Raw genomic sequence first — 19,842 nt, 5'->3', positions numbered from 1 at the left:
TGCTGGGGGTTCTGGCCTGCAACCCAGGAATGTACCCTGGCTGGGAATCGAACCTGGGACACTTTGGTTCCCAGCCCGCGCTCAATCCACTGAGCTACGCCAGCCAGGGCTCAGACTTTTTACTTCTAAATTTTCACTTCCCTTTTGTATTCAGGTTTCACTTGAGTTCCACAGTTAAGTCATTTCCATGTGCGAAGCCTTGAGACCCCCTTCACGTTGCCACCCACACAGAGGTAAACTGAGGCCTGTGACCACATGGGCGCTGCCAGTGGATATTTATGTAGGTACAAAATAGTGTACCCCAAAGTGAGCCTCTCTCATTCAACATTTTGTCATTGCTATCAAACGATATTTTTCTATTAAACAGGGGTGTTGGTTATTGAATAATAAGGTAGCCCACATGAAACTACCACTTAAAAATATTTATATCGGAAACTGGGGACTTCCGGCAAGATGGAGGAATAGGTGGATGCACCGTACCTCCTCGTACAACTAAGATTAGAAAACCAATAATTTACAACAATAATTTACTATCAGAATAACACCCAGATCCGGCAGAGGATTTATCTGAATGGAAGTCGGGCAGCCAAGAAGTTGAAGTAGACGCGTTCATCCGGACTGGTAGGAGAAGACGAGCCGGGCGGGCAAGGGGCTGGCTCGGGTCGGCAGCGTGCGGAGGTCGGGGGAAGGTTTGGCGCGAAATTGGCACAAAAGCCATCGGGCGTGTAAGAAGGCAGCGGTGATCCCTGAGTACGCAAGCTGTGGCTGGCAGACCCAGAGGGGCAGCGATTGTGGACCAGGGCAGAACTCGCAGCCCGGAAGCCCAGACAAGGGTCTGAGTCCAGGGGAACGGAACTACCGCCATTGTTTTCTCCTGCCCCGCTCCCGCTCCCGCCCCGCCCCCACATATAACGTCACAATCTAGCGACTGGGGTGCCCAGCCCCGGTGAGCACCTAAGGCTCCGCCCCCCCACCGTAACCAGAGCAACCAGACCGAGAGAAAAAAAAAAAAAAAAGGAGAGACAGGGGAAAAAAACAAACAAACCATGTTTTCAACAGAGCAGATCAGTCCCCCAGGACTCATCCTTTTGAGTGACCAAGAATTAGCCAATCTATCAGATGCACAGTTCAAAACACTGGTGATCAGAAAGCTCACGGAACTGGTGGATTTTGGATGAAATTTAGATGAAAGAATGCAGATTACCATAAAACAGATGCAGGAAGACATGCGGAGGAGAGCCAATAGTGAAAGGAAGGAATATGAGTCTCAAAACAATACAGTGGACCAGAAGGAAGATAGAATCAACCAAGCAGGAAAGCATGATGAAATAAGAATTCAAAAAATTGAGGAAAAGATTAAGAGCATCCAAGACACCTTTAAACGTTCCAATATCCGAATTATAGGGGTACCAGAATCAGAAGGGGAAAAGCAACAGATTGAGCACGTATTTGAACAAATAATAAAGGAGAACTTCCCCAATCTGGCAAAGGGAACAGTCTTCCAAGAAATCCAAGAAGCTCAGAGAGCCCCAAAGAAGTTGGACCCAAGAAGAAACACACCAAGGCACATCATAATTACATTAGCCAAGGTAAAAACGAAGGAGAGAATCCTAGAAGCAGCAAGAGGTAAGGGGACAGTCACCTACAAAGGAGTTCCCATCAGACTGTCAACTGATTTCTCCAAAGAGACCTTACAGGCAAGAAGGGGCTGGAAAGAAATATTCCAAGTCATGAAAGACAAGGACCTACATCCCAGATTGCTCTATCCAGCAAAGCTCTCATTTAGAATGGAAGGGCAGATAAAGTGCTTCTCAGACAAGGTCAAGTTAAAGGAGTTCATCATCACCAAGCCCTTATTTTATGAAATGCTAAAGGGACTTATCTAAAAAAAGAAGATAAAGAAAAGACATGTATAGTAAAAGGACAGCAAACTCACAAATATCAACAACCACACCTAAAGCAAAACCAAAAGAAACGAAGTAAACAATTAGAACAGGAACAGAACCACAGAAATGGAGGGCACATGGAGGGTTAGCAGCAGGGGGGTGGGAGGAGGAGAGAGAGGGAAAAGGTATAGAGAATAAGTAGCATAGAATGTAGGTTGAAAATAGATAGGGGGAGGGGAAGAATAGTACGGGAAATGTAGAAGCTAAAGAACTCATAAGTATGACACATGGACATGTACTAAAGGGGGAAATGTGGGTGGGAGGGCGTTACAGGGTGGAGGGGAGAGAAGGGGGGAAATGGGACAACTGTAATAGCATAATCAATAAAATATATTAAAAAAATAAAATAAAATAAAATTTCCATGCTAAAAAAAAATACTTATATCAAATTTATTGGAGTGACATTGGTTAATAAGGTTTTAGGTTTCAAGCCTACCATTCTATAATACACCATCTGTATATGGCATTGTATATTCACCACCCAAAATTAAATTTCCTTTTGTGGGCTCTACTACTTTTTATTTATACTAGTGTATGGACAACTGATGTGCAAAAGGAATTTTCCATAGTAGATTGGTTTGATTGATATGTTGTTTCAGCATTTTAACATTCAATTTATATACCCTCTATCTTGAATTCATATCTTTTAATCCTGTCCTAATTTCTGTCACATCATCCACTGTCTATCGCAGTTCGAAAGTAAGTGATTTAGAGCTCATTGATTTGTTAAGTCCTTCCCCGCTCTGTTCTGTATAACTCAGTTTCAAGTAGAACTTTATTAGGGTATCACTTATGAAGTACTGTACCTTATTGCCTCTATAGTTATTTATTTTCTAGAAATGTATTTGGTTTGTAAAGCCTGGGAGGTAAAATATTCTAACCTTGCCAACTCTTGAACGAAATGGTTGGCTGTCACATCTGCTAGAGAAAGCAGGCAGACCTAGTTCCTTAGAGCTGGTTGGGAAATTCACCTTTTCCGTCAGGTACATATGTTCTCATTACTGTTAGTCACAGCATTTATCAGGGCTTATGAAAAATGAATTTGCACTAAAAATGGTATGTGTTTTAGTGAGGAAATTGTTCTAATTTCAATATTTAGAGACATGCTCTCAGACACAGGTGGCAACTTCTGCAAAATAGAGGTGATTTCAGATGAGTCCCCTTATACAACTTGTGGGGTGAGTGTGTGTGCATAGCTCACCTCTAACTGAGTCTCACGGAAGAGTACAGAACCAGCTATTAAACCATCAGTGCAGGAGTTGGTGGAATTTTTGTTTTTGCCTCCAGAGATATTTTAAAACCAGTTTTTCCCAGTATGATGTGTCCCCAAGCCCAACAATTACAGTTTCTAGTGTTACCTCCAGCCCCCAGGTAGAGTGATTCGATGATGTGGCATGAGGGGTATTTAGTGAACAAGTATTTCTTGTACTTCTGTTTGCACACTTGTGGCAGGCTGCCTGGGAAAGTGCAGAGCAAGGGAGGCCATAGGATGAGGTGTGGGGAGGGTTGGGGGTTTCCTACAGATTTTGGCGCCCTTTGCCTAGGGCTCTGATTCTCCACAGTGGCCTTTCCCTATGAGTGACTTCTAGGGGACACGGGTGTTTTACCACTTACTGTGTGCACTTTCAGAAGTTGTTATGCTTGCTTGCCAGAGGGAGCAGTGTAGATGCTTGTCGCTTTGTGTAGGTGAGCGTGAGCCTAGGGGGTGAGGGTTTTGAACGCTGTGGAGTGCAGAGTCCTGGCAAGCTGCTGTCCTAGCGTAGAACTGAGTGGGAAGTGCTTTACCAGGTTGGGCAGTGCCCACTGGTGTCAGAGGCCCACCCCCAACCACCACCATCACGGCAAATGTCCTGGCTTGGGGTTGGGGGTTGAAGATGGGAACAGCCAGTTCTTGCAGCATCTCAGGTCCCCTCAGGGGCTGCTGCGGAGACTGGAAATGAAGCTCTCAGAAACCCATGGCTGCCCTTTACTGTGCGCCACAGGCTTTTAGAAGCAAATGACGGTTTTGTGACATAGTCATGTAACTGCTTGTCAAGGACCTCCAGTGACTTCAGGACTGATGATAATAGAAGTTTTGGGAGAGCAGTGAGGCAGAATAATATATGTCTTGCTGGAGTTAATTGAAGCTGGCATTTTCTAGATACAGTGAAATTAATTTACTTCAAAGGTGTACTTAAAAGTTCATTTTTATAAGGAATGCTCAAAGACTTTTGATGATATGGTTCAAAGCTTGTCTAAAACTTCTACTTAAAATAAATCTTTGGCAAGTCAAAAATTTCCATGTCTCCATTTCTGCCTTTCCTAATTCTAGCCCATCTTCTCTAATTGTGATTTCTTTGTATGTCATATTAGCTTTTATCCAAATTACATGTACGTGTCTCTTATTTGCTCCACTAGTTTCTCAGTGACCATGAGGCAATGAGAGCTAAGCCCTAGACATGAAGGATTGTTTCTTCTTGGGATACTTGCTTCTGTAATGGTCAGTTTCAGAGTCTTCCAATGGGAACACAGGATGTTTCATTTTAGTAATATGTGTCATATCTCAGGCTAGTTTGTTGAAATGGTTTAGATTATCAATAAAAGTGTTATTCCTTTAAGATAACATTTATGAACAGGAGAAGGAAAGTGTAGTTCCAATGCACACTTTTGTCTAAATAGTATTTATTCAAATGTTTACTTCAGGGACTGAGAGGAAATACCCTTTCCTTTTTATAACAAGATAATTCTAGTTATTTCACATCGCTGGGTGTGGTCTCATCACCACCTTGTTATAGTTAAAGCATGTACAAAATAAAATTTAAGATTAAAAAGAAAATACTCCTTATTGCCTTTGATGGTTGCCTGAAGCTGTAATTTTCTTAAATTTTCAAATGAACTTTTGTAGGGATGAAGGGAAATGTGTAGAAGGAATTCTGGAAATCTTTGACATGCTCCTGGCAACAACTTCAAGGTTTCGTGAGTTAAAACTCCAACACAAAGAGTATCTCTGTGTCAAGGCCATGATCCTCCTGAACTCCAGTAAGTGAGCACACAGCTGGGCCGTGTTGGATTGGGAAGGGGGGTGGGGAGGGAATGCTATTTCTAGAGAAGCATTGAACTTACCATTTTATTTAAAAAGGCGAACATGGTTTTCTTTCCAACCTTTGTTTCATTTGATAGGGATTTAAACTGTAGTTAATTTGAATATAAATTGTTCATTGGGTGAATTACTAGTAGTAATTTTAAAAGTGGCTCCAGCCACTTTGCTGGAAAAGAGAAAAATGAATTTTACAATGTTTACCATTCAGCCCCTTTCAATGTTTATACAGACACTTTATGTAATTGACATGCATTATATTTACTGTTTGAGTTCTGCTTTTACAGATTCATTTGTTCACTCACTGATTTATTTAGCAAAGACATTGAAGTATAGTCACTCTTCAAGTAGCTCATAGTGGAGGGAGGGAAGGAGGAAGGGAGGAAGAGAAAAATAATTGAAAAGAAGATCTCAGCACTGGCTGGTGTGACTCAGTGGATTGAGTGCCTGCCTGTGAGCTGAAAGGTTGCTGGTTTGATTCTGGACAGGGCATGTGCCTGGGTTGCAGGCCAGGTCCCCAGCTGGGGGCAGGCAAGAGGCAGCCAGTTGTTTCTCTCACACATGGATGTTTCTCTCTGTTTGTCCCTCCCTTGCCCTCTTTCTAAAACTAAATAAATAAAATCTTGAAAAGCAGGATTGCAGTGCTAGGATACGGAATACCATGGGAAAACATGGGAGATTCTGGAGTGCGTGTAGAAGGAGATGATGTTTGCATGAGCCTTTAGGGATGGGCAGGTGGAACAACTGGGGGGAGGAATGAAGGGACATAGGTGGGCCAAGAGCTGCAAGTCAGGCAGTGGCAGAGCTGAGGGAGGTGGGCAGGGTTGTAAAACGCAGTGCTGAAGATTCACTGCACCTCTTGGGTTGAGGACCACCGCCTGGGGCATTGTGCAGCCCCGGAAGAGGCTCAGACAGGAGTATCATGGACAACTATAGGCATTCTTGAAAGGTTAGTCCTGCTTGCATGGGAGGACTGACTGGAGAGGGGAAGAGACTGAGGCATGGTGCTCAGCCAGAGTCTTGAGGGACAGTGAGAGCCTAAACTGATGTGGTGTGGAGGGGCCAGAAAGGAAGGGGCCTGACCGGAGAGAAATGTAGGGGTAAGAGGGGGGAAATGGGAAAGGTGCTCTCTAAGATTTGTTTGTGTTATAGCTTCGCTGCTTTTTCTTATGTAAATAATACCTGGTTACTGTAAACACTCTAACTTTTTTTTTTTGCATTTTTTGCCACTTTAATTATGGTATGTCTTAAAGTAGGCCTGTTTGGGTTCATCTTGATTGGGACCCTCTGTGCTTCCTGAACTTCTGTGTCTTTTTCTCTCACCATGTTAGGAAAGTTTTCTGTCATTATTTTTTCAAACAGGTTTTCTATCCCTTGTTCCTTTTCTTCTCCTTCTGATATTCCTATGAGTGAATGAGTGAATGTTGTTATGGTTCATGTTGTCCTGAGGCTCCCTTAAACTATCCTCATTCTTTCTGAGTCTTTTTTCATTTTGTTGCTCTGACTGGGTATTTCTTTCCCCCTTAGCTTCCAGCTCATTGATTTGGCTCTCTGCTTCACCTAGCCTGCAGTTAATTCCTTCTAGTGTGTTTTTCATTTCAGATATTGTATTCTTCATTTCTTCCTGGTTCTTATTCATAGTTTCTATGTCCTTTTTCATGCTGATGTAGTTCCCATGAAGTTCCTTTAGCTCGCATAAAGTTCCTTATAGTTCTCAGAGTTCCTTGAGCATCCTCGTAACTATTATTTTGAATTTTGTGCCTGACAGATTGTTTGCCTCAATTTCTTTTACTTTTTTTCCTATGGATTCCTCCTTTCCTTTTGATTTGTTTGTTTCTGCATCTTAAGTTACTCTGCTCTGCCTACCTGTGTTCGTGGGGCAGACTTCTGTGGTAGGAGTTCTGTGGGACTCAGTGGTGCAGTCTCTTTGATCGCCTGATCTGGATGCTCTAGGGATGCCCTTTACTCAGTTTATGTGGGCTTTCTTGTTATACTTGGGCTTTGGTTACTGGTGGCTCATTCATTGGTGGGTTCTCCCCTCTAGCTGGCTGACTGGGAGTCACAGCCCCCGCCACGTTGCTGTACTACACATGCTGGTTAACACAGCAATGCTAACCAAACCCAACAGATAACCAAACCCACGCCAGCAAAAGTACCTGCCATCACATCAGCGATATCAACAGCAATTGAGCAAAAATTAATAAAGGTGGAGAGAGATTAAGAATATTATAAAGTAGGAAAAGGGACTATGAGGTGACTAAAGGAGAAAAAAATGACTTTGAGCAGGGAGAGGGAGGAGAAATAATAAGAATAAGGAATGGAAACAAGACAAAGAAAGGAAGAAAATACAATTTAAAATGTTAAGTAAGACAGGGGAGGGTGCTGGCAAAATGGAATAAGAAAAGGGAAGAGTATAATGAGGTTGGAAATAAAATTAAAAATGTAGTGAACCAAAGGGAGCAAAATTGCAGAAAAGTCCGAACAGGGTCAATAACAACAACAGCTGAACAAAAATTAATAACGGTGGAAAGAGAATAAAATTATTATATGAAAGAGAAGAGAGAATATGACATATCTACAGTAAAGAATAATGATTTTGAGAGGATAGAGGGTGGAGAAATAGTAAGAGTAAGGAAGAGAATCCAGGTCACTAAAAGGGGAAAAAATCCAAACTCAAATAAGCAAGGGCAGGAGGAAGGCAAAATGTAGTAAGACAGGGGGAGAGTAGCCTATGATATGTGAAATTTAAAAAAAATAATGAACAAATAGGAATACTGTGGGAGAAGAACAGCAATAACTGTAATATTCACGCCAAACAAATGACAATTTATACAGGCGGAAAGAAAATAAGAATATTATAAGAAGAGGAAAAGAATGTGAGCTGACTAGAGGATGGAAGAATGATTTTGAGGGGTAGAGGGAGGAGCAGTAGTAAGAGTAAGGAATAGGAACAAGGTGTAGCATGGGTGAAAATAAAATTTACGATGAAAATTAGGAAGGGCAGGAAGAAGGCAAATGGGGTAAGACAAAGGAAGGGTACAATGTGAGATTTGAAATAAAAGTAAAATTAAAAATAGTGTAAAAATGTATGTAAAAAGAATAAAAAGTAAAAGACAAAGAAAAGTGAATTAGTTGGAATACAGTTGAAGCAAAAGAAGAAATATTAAGAGGCTATGTGAAAGAAAGAAAAAAATAATGTAAATTCTGAAGGAAAATGAGGTGGAATTCATCTCAGCAGAATTCGGTGCTTATCTTCTGTCTTCTCTTTCTGGATCTGCCTCTGGCTTTTCATCATCAGCTCAAGGTCCCAGGGTGGCTGGTCCAAGTTCTGGCAGCACCACCTGTATCACCTTCACCTGCCTCTAGAGGGCGTTTCTGTTGTGCTTGGGAGGGTGGGACTCCTGGGTCTCCCCTGGGAGGCACTGTTCAGTCTTCTGGAAAAATTGTGGATATGTCCCCTCTGCCCCTATGCCACCCTTCTGTCCCAGTTTATTTCCAATAATATATAGTTCACGATGAATTCGCTGTCCATTTCAAGGAGGAGCCAATCTGTGTAAGGAAGTCAGCTATTTCCTGCTTGATGCTGATGACATCTCTATGTTCTAGCTGAGGCTGGGCGGGGCTCGGATTCCCCCTTGCTGCACTGATTTCTTATTTCCCTGCATCGCTGACCTCAGTGAAATAGGACTCTAGGAACCGGTGTATTTTGTTTTGAGTGAAATTCAAAATGGGCCCTTGAGGCGGTTCTCTTCCTGTCTCTCTTACGGATGTGCGCCCTGCAGGAGGTTCTACAGCCTGTTCTGCCTGTTTTGCAGAGCTTCCCAGTTGGTGGTGCTTGCAAACCTGCAGGAGGTGGGGCTGGGTTGTCCTTCCCCTCCTGGAGGCTCTGATCGCCAGGGAAGGGGGCTCTGTCTGGCTGTAAGTAATCTCAGGTGCTCACCTCCCGCCCATGCAGTTCGCTGCCCACTGCCCTCACAGCAGTCTCAGACTCTGTACTCTGCACAGCCTCTGGCCCTCCAGCTGGGTGGGGCTGGGGCCAAGAAATCCCCTCTCTCTGCACCTTTCTGATCTCTCTGCCCCTTTCTGATCTCTCTGCCCAGCTGCACTCAGTGGGCGCAAACTGCATCCTCAGTCCATTCCCCTTGCTGGCAGGGTAGATGCGCAGGGTGTCCCTGCCCAGCACTCCTCAACTCCCCTTTTGAAAAGTCTGTCTGGACACTCCCACTGTAGTACAGAGTTATTGTCTGGCTTTCCATACACACCACCTCTTCAAAAAACCAGGAATCTCTCCCAGTCACAGCTGGCTGCTGCCTGCCTCCACCATCCCTCCACCCCCCAGTCCCCACCCCCCACCCCGTACAGATAGAATCCTCTTCTCTCTGGCACTCTTCAGGGTTGCGAGTGCTGCTCCGTGTGTGTGTGTGTGTGTGTGTGTGTGTGTGTGTGTGCGCGCGCGTGCATCCTGGATCTGCCCTACTTTTTGTATTCACTCCTGGCCCAGGTCTGGGGGCTCTCTTCCCTGGAGGGGAGGGAGCCTCAAAGCTGCGACCTCTGATAGTCTCTCCCCACAGTGTCAGGCACCATGCACCGGGTATTTCCCCTTTAACCTATAAAATCTCCTTACACCATTGTGAAACGCCTTCTGTACTCCTTGGCCTCCAAACTTCCTATCAGCTAAGATTTTATTGAATATTCAGCTTATTTTTCAGAAGGTCAGCCAAGTATCTGAGTTGGGGGCAAGAGCAAGTGGGCATGGCTTCCACTTACTTGGCCACCGTCTTCTCTCTGCTCTCCTACCATTATAAACATCACTGCGATAGACAGAGATGCGTCATTTTGTACACACTTCTAAATTTGTATGTAGTTTTCATACTGTTCAGTTTACGGTCTACCTGGTGTATATCTGGTCCGGCTGCTGGACCAGATGCGGGTGCTTCACTTAGTCTTTCCTCTTGCTGGGCCTGCTCGTCATCGTTTCTTCTTTCTCAGAGAACATGTATTTCCGTGTTTTAATCCTCAGCTGAGGAGTTTCGGACCCCTTCCTTTGGGCCACGTGTGGGACTTCATTACCTAGATTTTTTACAGTCTTTGAGCTTAATGTTTGAAACAACAGGAATCTGCGAGATCATATTATGCTGCTTTATTTTAAATCAGCTAAAGCAGCAGTTCCCGAAGCCAAACTCAATGCAGGACCTATGGCCATCTGGGTCCCAGGCCGCCTCCTGATCCAGGGCCAGCCACCCTCCCCCTCTACAGCCTGTGCTCATTTCTCTGACACTCCCACACGCTCTTGGACGTTGGCGCTGGTTCTGAAGAAGGGAGAAGGGAAGGGTACAGAGCAGTGCTTCTAAAACTATCTGTGTGGAGGGACCAGGTTTCTTTTCTGTTTTTGATATACAATTCCTTTTTTTTTAATTGCACAAAGGGATACGTGGAGGGTACGGAGTGACACTGAGCAGATCACAACGCACAATAGACATTAGTTCTCTTCCTCCCCAGCATCTCCTTCATCTCCCTGGTTTTCTGACGTCCGCACAGGTTGTCCCTAAGCAACTGAATGATCAGCATGCTGTCTTTGTATGACTCTTCATTCAGGGTGTCCAGTTCAGCGATTGCTTCATCAAACACCGTGTTTGCCGGGCTGCAAGCCTTTTCAGGAGAGTTCAGACTCTCATAGTAAAAGGTGGAGAATTTCAGTGTCAGGCCAAGTGGAACTGGGTGTATAGGCTGCATTTCTTTCTTACTAATTTCAAATGCTTCCTGGTAAGCCTGCTGAGAGTTTGCCACAGCAGTTTGCTTAACTGTCTCCAGATGCCACCTCAGAAACATATCTAGCCTGGGCTGGCGTAGCTCAGTGGACTGAGCGCAGGCTGCAAACCAAAGTGTTGCAGGTTCGATTCCCAGTCAGGGTACATTCCTGGGTTGCAGGCCATGACCCCCAGCAACCGCACATTGATGTTTCTCTCTCTCTCTTTCTCCCTCCCTTCCCTCTCTAAAAATTAAATAAATAAAATCTTTAAAAAAAGAAAAAAAAAGAAAGATATCTAAAATAATCTTCTTTCATTTTCAAGTAGAACACCTTACTTTCTGGTTGTATAGCCTTGGGAATGGGGTGCTTGTCCTGCAGCTCCAGACCGTCATTGTGGGTGTCCCTCAGCGCAGCCTCTGTCCCTCGCAGTCCTCCTTGCCACATGCTGCTGCTTCTTGGTCCTCCCTGTTTTCTCTCCAATGCCAAGGTGACACACTGGGAGACCTGAGGGCACCCACCACATTCTCATAGGTGACAGAGAACAGGTCTCTTTCTTCATTGGAGGGTTCCTGCCCCTGTTCCGTTACAGCCTCCATGGCCACGGTCATATCATCATAGCACTCAGCCTATTCCGCAAGTTTGGCTTTCTGTACCAGCTCAGTTTTACCTGTGGTCATTCCTGTGGGTGGTCTGCAGGGGACAAAGGGGCTTGAGAGCTGCGCTCTGAGCGTGGTGACCACTTCCTTCCCAGGCCCACTTCTCAGGCGGCAGCAGTGGTGGCCACAGTGGCTGCAGTGGTGGCACAGAAGCTCTCTTGATGCTTTTTAATTTCCACATTGTTGTAGACAGTTACATTTGTAAAAAATAATAAAAAGAAATTACTGGAGAAGTGAAGTGACAGTATAAAATACAAGCCCTAGTGTTTTGTTATTCTATTCAGTTGATTTAAAATTATTGTCAATTGCTATAAAAGTTTCCAAATGCTTACCCTCAATTTCTCCGTCTCTTTGTGGACTGGTAACAGATCACACTCGAGTAGCCCTGGCATGGAGCACGAGGTGCCCAGGAGAAGGCTGGACAGGCATGGAGGGTGGGAGTAGGTCTCGAAGAAGGGAGCAGAGGGGCAACCAAGAAGGATTCTGAAGGTCATGTGAGGTTCAGAGACCCAGAAGACAGGCGTTGGGTGCTTCCTGGTTGGGTCAGTCTGGCCTTCCCTGCCTGCCAGAGCTTTTCACTTGAACCTAATACACTCCCTGCCCCAGTTCTGGGAAGCAAACGGTGGGTAGAAATGGTAAGCTGTTGGACAAATGAAAATTGTCAAAGTCAAGAAGACTCCTAAATGCTTTGGGGCTTCTGGCACTTCTTGACATGTATTGTTACCCTTACCTTTTGTAAAGTAATACAAAGTAGAAGGCCCAGCTCACATCAGCAATTAAGTTGATGTGCATTAGGAAACGTGCAGCTGGGATATTCGAAATTGATCATGGAGGAAAAATCAGATTTTTCTGATCTTTCTACCCACTTACAGACTTTGCCTCAGGTATGTGCTGCCATTTCTGTCTTTGAAGAAGGGAAGATCTGCTCCAGAAATAGGGTCCCATGTTGGCACAGGAGGATGGATCATCAAATGCCAGATCATGGGGCTTCTTTTGCTTTCAGAAATTATTTAGAATCCATTCCTGTGCAGCAAAGGGCTCCTTAGAAAGCAGTTTGTTTCTGGTTATAATACTTTGCTGGATAAAGCCTTCTCTTTGGCAGGGCTCCTCACAGTCCCTGTGGCCTGTGAGACGTCATACTAGGGTTGTTGTGAGAGCTGAAAGCATCGTCTGCGTAAACAGGAAATGGCCCTGGCACTCCAGGGGCATTCGCCAGAACTGCCCTGTCCGAGAGCATCCCAGAGGGTGAGGAGGCACATGATTACTGCTTGTGGCAGTAAATGACTAGAATCTGTTTACGGTAAATCCAAATTTAAGAATCTACTTCTAAGGAAGTTCCTTTTTTGCTTGTCATAACAGTTGTCAAAATGAATTTATTCTGTTCAGCATCACTGTTAGGAAATGGGATTCTGTTTGTATTGGAAAGCTTCCACTGTCAGGAGGCGTGGGTCTTTTCTATGGTAGATTTTAGGCATTTGAAGGTGTAGACTTTTTTCTTCTGGATTGTTTGTAACATTAAATTAAACACAGAAACAAGGACAGAATCCACTTTCTCACCTTAATTTTTAAAAGCCTGACAGAATGTATGAGACAGACACTGGACATTGGACAACGGGTCACCAGGGCCAGAACACAAACACGGTGAGCCCTTTGATTGCCCAGTTTACCCCTGAGGCCAGTTTCCAGGTCGTGACACAGGGAAAGGTAACTCAAGTAGACACCAGGGTCTTTCTGAACTGAGGAGATAAGTTGTAAACTGGGAGAAGCCAAGGCAGTGAGGATTTTCAGGGGACTGTACTACAGAGGAAATTTGGATACAGAAGCTTTTGAGATCTGCCGAGAATCCCCTTCAAGCCTTCAGCTGAGCACTCGTCTGCTCGTGCTTGTGAGGATACTAACCACGGACAGGGAAAGAGCCACCAGAAGGAGCAGGCAGAACAACACCCAGAGTTCACGCAGGGCCAGGAACAGTTTATGTTGTCACCAGCCAGAGGGGAAAACCTGTAATAATACTGAGCCTTGGGTGCAGCACTCATAAAGGTATTGCTTCAGTAGTAGGTAAATTAGCCCGAGAGCAAAGGCTGCTCTGGTCCTACCAAAAAAACCAAAAACCCCAAAAAAACTAAAAAGGAAGCCTTCCAGATCCAACTATTGCCACATAACTCAATTGCATCCCCCAAAAGCTCAAGAATATTTAAAGAAATACAAAAATATCTAGCACCCCACTAGCTAAAATTCAACATATCTGGTAACCAATTGAAAGTTAGCAAGCATGCAAAGAAGTGCAATATATAACCAATAATGAGGAGAAAACCAATCAACTTGGCAAAGACCCCCAGAGGACACAGCTGAGGGAATCAGCAGACAAGGACACTGAGACAGTTACTGTAACTCTGTTCCGTGTGTCCAAGAGGCAGAGGAAAGCATGAGCCAGTTAAGAACAGATTTAGAAAATATCTCACACACACACACACACAAATTGAATGTCTAGATGTAAAAACTGTGTCTCCACAGAATCTACATCAGATACAGCAGAGCAGAAGAAAAGATTAGTGGATGTGAAGCCATAGCAATAGAAACTATCAGGAAAGAAAAGAAAGAAAAAAGTTCAAAAAGTGAACAGAGCGTTTGGAAACTATGGGACAACTATAGTTGTTAACATGCATAATTTGGAGTCCTCGAAAGGGGGACCATGTAAAAAAATACTCAGAGAAACAATAGTTGAAATTTTCCAAATTTGATTAAAACTATAAACATACAAATTCGAATTTGATGAATGCCAAGCACAAGAAATATGAAGAAAACCACACCGAGGCACATCATAATCAAGTTGCTTAAAGCCAGTGATAAGGAGAAAGGTCTTGAAAGCGGCCAGAGAACAAAGGTGTCACAGGAGATGTCCAAGCGGTCCGGAGCTGGCCTCCAGCGCCGGCTGGCGGATGTGACGGGCGAAGTCGCTCAGCCGGGCTGGCACCAGTGCAGTGTGCCAGGCGACCAGCTCAGGGTGTGTCAGCGGTTGTGTTTTACAGAGCTGCACACTTCTGGGCTATTTATCTCTTCTTAGAATAGGTGTAATACGGAATAACAGTTAACTTTCTTATCCAATTAAATGTCAGTTCAGTAAGTATTTCTGAGCTCCTGGTGTGCGTCACACATGCTCTCCAAGGGGGGCCCTGGTCAGACACAGGGAGGCATCGAGGGGCATTTATGTTACTGTGATTTTGGTAATGAGAGCTGACTTTATTGGTTCTAATAACTTTGTTGTGATACAAGTCACATACAATTCACCCATTTAAAGTCCACAAGTCAGTGGTTTTTAGTGTATTTATGGCCTTTTGCAACCCTCATCATAACCAATTTCAGAACATTTTCATTACCCCAAAAGAAACCCGGGACTCCTTAATCATCCCTCCGCAGTCTCTGTCCCACCCACATCCCCAGGCAGCTACCAATCTACTTTCTCTCTGCGTAGATTTGCCTGTTCTGGACAGTTCACACTAATGGAATCACACAAAACGTGGGCCTTTATGGCTGGCTTCTTTTACTTTGCATGATGTTTTCAAAGTTCATCCATGTTGTACCCCAAATCAGTACTTCGTTTCTTTTTTATGGCTAAATACTATTCCATTGTGGAGAGTACGCCACGTTTTGTTCATCCGGTCATCAGCTGATACACACTTAAGTTGTTCCCTCTGTAGGCTACTGTGAGTAACACTGTTACGAACGTTTGTGTACAAGCTGAGGATTTATTTTTATGTTTTCAATCTTTGTCATACCTGAAACATGTACAGGTACACCATTTTGGCTATTTTTAGAATCCGAAGACATAAGATTTCTTTCCGGCGGTAGAAATCCATGGAGCACATGTCATGTGGCAGAGCAGGCTAAAGGAGAGAGGAAACACTGGTTAATGCAGCTGGGGTCAATTTTAGGGAAAGTAAGCTTAAAACAATTTTCTCCATACTTTCATTTCATTAATGATTTTCTGCGGTATACCTAAAATATGCACTAACATGCATACTTATCACTTAAGTTATGATGGTGTGATTGGCTACAAAATGCAAAAATGTAAACCTATGGAATTCTTTCTAATTCCACGTATGAGTGTTTCCTTCACACCAGTCCTCATACAGGGTGATGGGAATATAGTGACAAACAAGTAAATGGGGTCAGTGCCCTCCAAGGGCTCACGCCCCATTTCTTTGAGGGTGAGCAGGTAGCTGTGAGGCCTGTACAGAGATACTGGCTTGGAGTGAGATAAGGAAGTTCAGGCAAGCCAGGCTCTGAAGGAGGAGCAGACGTAGACAGCAAGAGGAGAAGAGAGTTCCTAGGGAGAAAGTTCGGCATGGTCAGTGCCTACCCTGTTCAGGGAATTGAAACGAAGGTTCAAGGTGAGGATGAAAAGAGCAGGGAGAGCCTGGTACCTGGATAACTGCTCTGGGCAGTTTGGACTCAACCCCAAGTGTTGGGACGTCCTGAAAGGAGCCACGTGAGCAGACCTGCACTTTGGCCGCTCACAGGGGCTCGTTGGGTCGAGTTGGGGCTCATTTCCTCTGTAGCAGAAGGGCAGGTACCAGCTGTGGGGGACAGCAGGAGGTTTGGAGGGCTCAGGGTCGCTGTGGAGAAGGAGGTGAGCACGTGGGTTAGAGAAGCAGTTCCAGGCTGCTTCTCTAATATTTAAATACAATTAAAAATATTTAAATATTGTAAATATTTAAAATCTGCAAATATTTAAAATCTGCATCATCAGACATTATAGAGGGATGTGTTCCCAGGGATTTGATACACTTTCATAATTGTGGTTCAGTGTGTCCCTTGAACCAAGCTGCCTTAATTAAACCGAAAATGCCAATAAAAATAGAGATGAGAAATTGCCAAAACACATTCTGTAGATGACGGAGTGCCAGCCATCCTTCATTCTCATACAGTCAAAAGTTGGCAGTTCTCCATGTTGTTCCACATATTTGTTCTTTATTCTTAGTTCGAAATAGAAAACCTGGAAGAGAAACTAGTAATTTTCCTGCTTCCAGGAATCAAGGAGTTGGGGGTGGGGACGGAGGCCGGGGGACGGAGATTTACCTGAGCCTTTATTTTGCAGGTGTTGGGAGGCCTCAGTAGCTCAGATCCTAGAGTCGGAGGGGAATGAGACGCAGGGCAGGGCGGGGTGGGGAAGCAGCCTACCTGTGGGACGGTTGTGGAGGCCTCAGGAGACATGCGCCTGCAAGCTTTGCTCGATGAAGATCTGGGAAAATGGTCTGGGGTCAAAGAACTAGCAAGAGTGAACTTAAAATAGGTTTGTATGACTCCAAATTGGTGGCCTTCCTGTCCCCAGCAAGGTGCCACCAGAGGCTGGATGCTGACAGCTGCACAGAGCGGGCAGTGGGCCCACCGCGACTGTCTGCACAAGGCACGCACAGCGGTGTGGGTGGGAGGGGCTACATAGCAGTGGTCCTTAGTTTATGATTATTAAACCCCCCTCATGAGGGGCCCTTCTACCAGCTAAGGGTGGACTTAATCTCACTTTTGCACCATCTTTGTATGTGTGTTTGTTGCTGGAAATGAGATACACCACATAATGGTTCAAGGCAACCAGATACATTTATGAGGCAAAGCCACCATTCTGGGCCCAGCAGGCAGTTTAGTCTGTCCCCATTCAGCCAGGTTTACCTTTCCCGTTCAGCCTTGGGGCTCACCCTTGGGACACCGTGGGAAGGTAAAGTCGTGTTTTTAAGATATCACCATCCATGCAGATGTCAGACCCATTTGACCAGTCTGACCTTTCAGAAGAACGTTGATCTGCCTAATGCACGCGACTTCTGTTTCCTCTTCACAGAGCAATAAACCATGGCTTTGATTCTCTGTCCAGGTGTGTACCCTTTAGCTGCAGCAGCTCAGGAGGCCGAGAGCAGCCGGAAGCTGACGCACTTACTGAACGCTGTGACCGATGCTCTGGTCTGGGTGATCGCCAAGAGTGGCGTCCCCTCCCAGCAGCAGTCCGTCCGCCTGGCCAACCTCCTGATGCTGCTCTCGCACGTCAGGCACGCCAGGTACGGTCCCTGCGGGGCCACCTCCCTGGGAACGCAGGGGCGCACTCAGAGGGTGAAGAGCTTGGGGGAGTGTTTTCACGTTTGCAATGGATACAGTAGAATTGTTACCTTTAAAGGAAGATGAACCCCTGAAAGGGAATGGGGAGTTCTCCATCAGTGCACATGCCTGTAACTGAAGGTCAGAGCCAAAGGTCAGCACATTGCAGACACTGAACGACTGTCATGTGGCATCTGATAGGATCTTTATGGCATCCTGTGTGGCTCATCTAAATTTTAGTTGGCGGGGATTTGAGCTTGTTAATGGCACTCAGCAAGGCGCAGGTGAGCTGCCTTGAGTGAACTACCATCCTCCCTGCACCGAGGGCCGGAGCCCTGTGGTCGTTTTCTCGGAGAGGCCAAACCCAGCTCTCCCAGACCCGCTTCTGAGCTTCATGGTCTGGGGAAGTGCACGCGGCCTTCCCTGAGGGTTGTTTTTCCCTCAAACCTGAGAGTACAGTCACATGGGAAGGCAGGGCCGTGGTGAGCTGTTTGTGATATCCGATGATGGCTTGGTGTCACCCGGGATGAGGGGGGACAAGGGGCCGTGGGGAGGACAACACACCCCTCAAGAATTTTAACACAGGTGAGGAAATGGAAATGACCTCTGTCTCCATTCAGTGCTTGTTCGGCACAGGGCCGTTTGCGGGACAGATACTGTTCATTGTTATTCACGGGTTCCGTATCTGTTGCCTGCTTGCTAAACTTTATTCGTAACTCCCCAAATGGATTACTCACGGTGCTGTGCGGTCATTTGGGGACGTTCACTAAGTGGCAAAAACGTTGAGTGTCCTGTGCTTCCTTTCCTGGATGAGGTCAAACGAGGTAAGGCTCTGCCTTCCTGTCTCAGCTCTCATACGGTAACAGTCGTCCCTTCTGTGGTCTGCGTACTGCCACGGTGTTGCATTTTTGTGCCTTTTGTTGGGTATTTCATTGTCCACAAATGGCCTCCAGGCACAGTGCTGAAGTGCCGTGTCGTGTTCCTAAGTGCGGGCAGGCTGCAGTGCGCCTTACGGAGAACATGTGTGTTAGACAAGCTTTGCTCAAGCATGAGCCAGAGCGCTGTTGGCTATGAGTTAAATGTTAACGAGTCAACAGTGTATTCAGTAAGGTGTCTTTAAACAAAAACACACATACAACAAGGTTATGTATAGTGGGCCGATGCACACGTGAGCAGAGGTTCTCAGAACCCTAACCTGCATTTCCCTCAGGAACAAAGGTTCAGCGTCCGCTGACTCAGTGTCGGCGGTGACGGTGCAGTGTAACTGCCGTGAAAAATGAGAACTGCTTGCGCTCTGTGCCAGGTGCTGCCAGACCACTGTGGGTGGGTGATGGGACCCAGAGGTCACAGGATGTTGTCCTTGCCCTGAAGTGTAGGTTAGTGAAGGAGCCAGATGCAAGAACCGTAGAACAAAGGGCTCCAGGAAGAGTGTGGGGCTGGTTATGTTGGGGGAGGGTTCAAAGTTGCTGTGGCCGCCTCTCCAGAAGGAACCTCAGTCCTTTTTTGTCCCCGCAGTAACAAGGGCATGGAACACCTGCTGAGCATGAAGTGCAAAAACGTGGTCCCAGTGTATGACTTGCTGCTGGAGATGCTCAACGCCCACACCCTGCATGGGTGCACGCCCTCGGTCCCAGGGTCTGGGTGCAGCCCAGCAGAGAGGAGTAAGAGCGAAGAGGACGCCCAGAACCCCCGTCTCGGTGATGCCCAGCCCTGAGGTGACAGGCTGCAGAGGTCAGAGGCTGAAGCGTGGACTCGAGTGAGAATCGTGAGCCCCGCCGGGAGAGGGCAGGCTCCGTCTGTGCGGGCCTTCCTCTAGCTGTGGTGGGTCCGTCCGTACCATCCTTTCTCGACCTCCCTCCGTCCCAGGAGTCGGGGTGGGAAAGCCAGTTTTCCTTGTTACTCAGGGGTGTGCTGGGCCGCCTGGGCTTGCTGGGCCTCACAGGATATCAGTGAGGTACTGTTTTAGTCTCCATCTCTCTACCACCCCCTGGGGCCAGGGAAATCATAGTGGTTTGGAGTGCAAGGTGGAGATGTGATCTGGAAGCGCCTTGTGATGGCACTGACAGGGTGTGGGCTGACCTTTGTTGTGCGGCCTTAACTGCCTTTTAGGGCAGACCCATGGAGCTCTCTCCGACTGCCTGACTGGAGCGCTGAAAACCACGGTGACAACCAGCTAATACGGGTCCACACTGCCTGCCTCACAGGCAGCAAGGACTGATGTCAGCACCACTGTTCTGCTGGAGGACTGAGGCGCTGTAACCTGAGGGACCGTGGTCTTGCCCAGACCCTGCGGCCATCCTCATTCCCTCCTGACGTGCGTGCAGAGCCCGT

At 46.0% G+C, this 19,842-nt stretch overlaps 1 protein-coding gene and 1 pseudogene across 1 annotated transcript in view; one reads left to right on the top strand and one right to left on the bottom strand.

Annotated features, from left to right (window-relative positions):
* Positions 1-19,379, top strand: part of ESR2 (estrogen receptor 2) — a 60,431-nt gene extending 41,052 nt beyond the window's left edge. The window contains exons 7-9 of the mRNA XM_028507276.2: positions 4,831-4,964; positions 17,294-17,474; positions 19,027-19,379. Of these exons, the coding sequence (XP_028363077.1) occupies positions 4,831-4,964; positions 17,294-17,474; positions 19,027-19,225 (514 nt within the window). The 3' untranslated portion in view covers positions 19,226-19,379. The remainder of the gene's footprint in view (positions 1-4,830; positions 4,965-17,293; positions 17,475-19,026) is intronic.
* On the bottom strand, positions 10,426-11,503 carry LOC114492761 (annotated as a pseudogene).
* Positions 19,380-19,842: the final 463 nt, after the last annotated feature.

This window comes from Phyllostomus discolor, chromosome 1, assembly GCF_004126475.2.
Source record: "Phyllostomus discolor isolate MPI-MPIP mPhyDis1 chromosome 1, mPhyDis1.pri.v3, whole genome shotgun sequence".
Classification (NCBI taxonomy): domain Eukaryota; kingdom Metazoa; phylum Chordata; class Mammalia; order Chiroptera; family Phyllostomidae; genus Phyllostomus; species Phyllostomus discolor.
The sequence above is the reverse complement of the archived record's forward strand: the minus strand, read 5'-3'. Positions and strand labels throughout refer to the sequence as shown.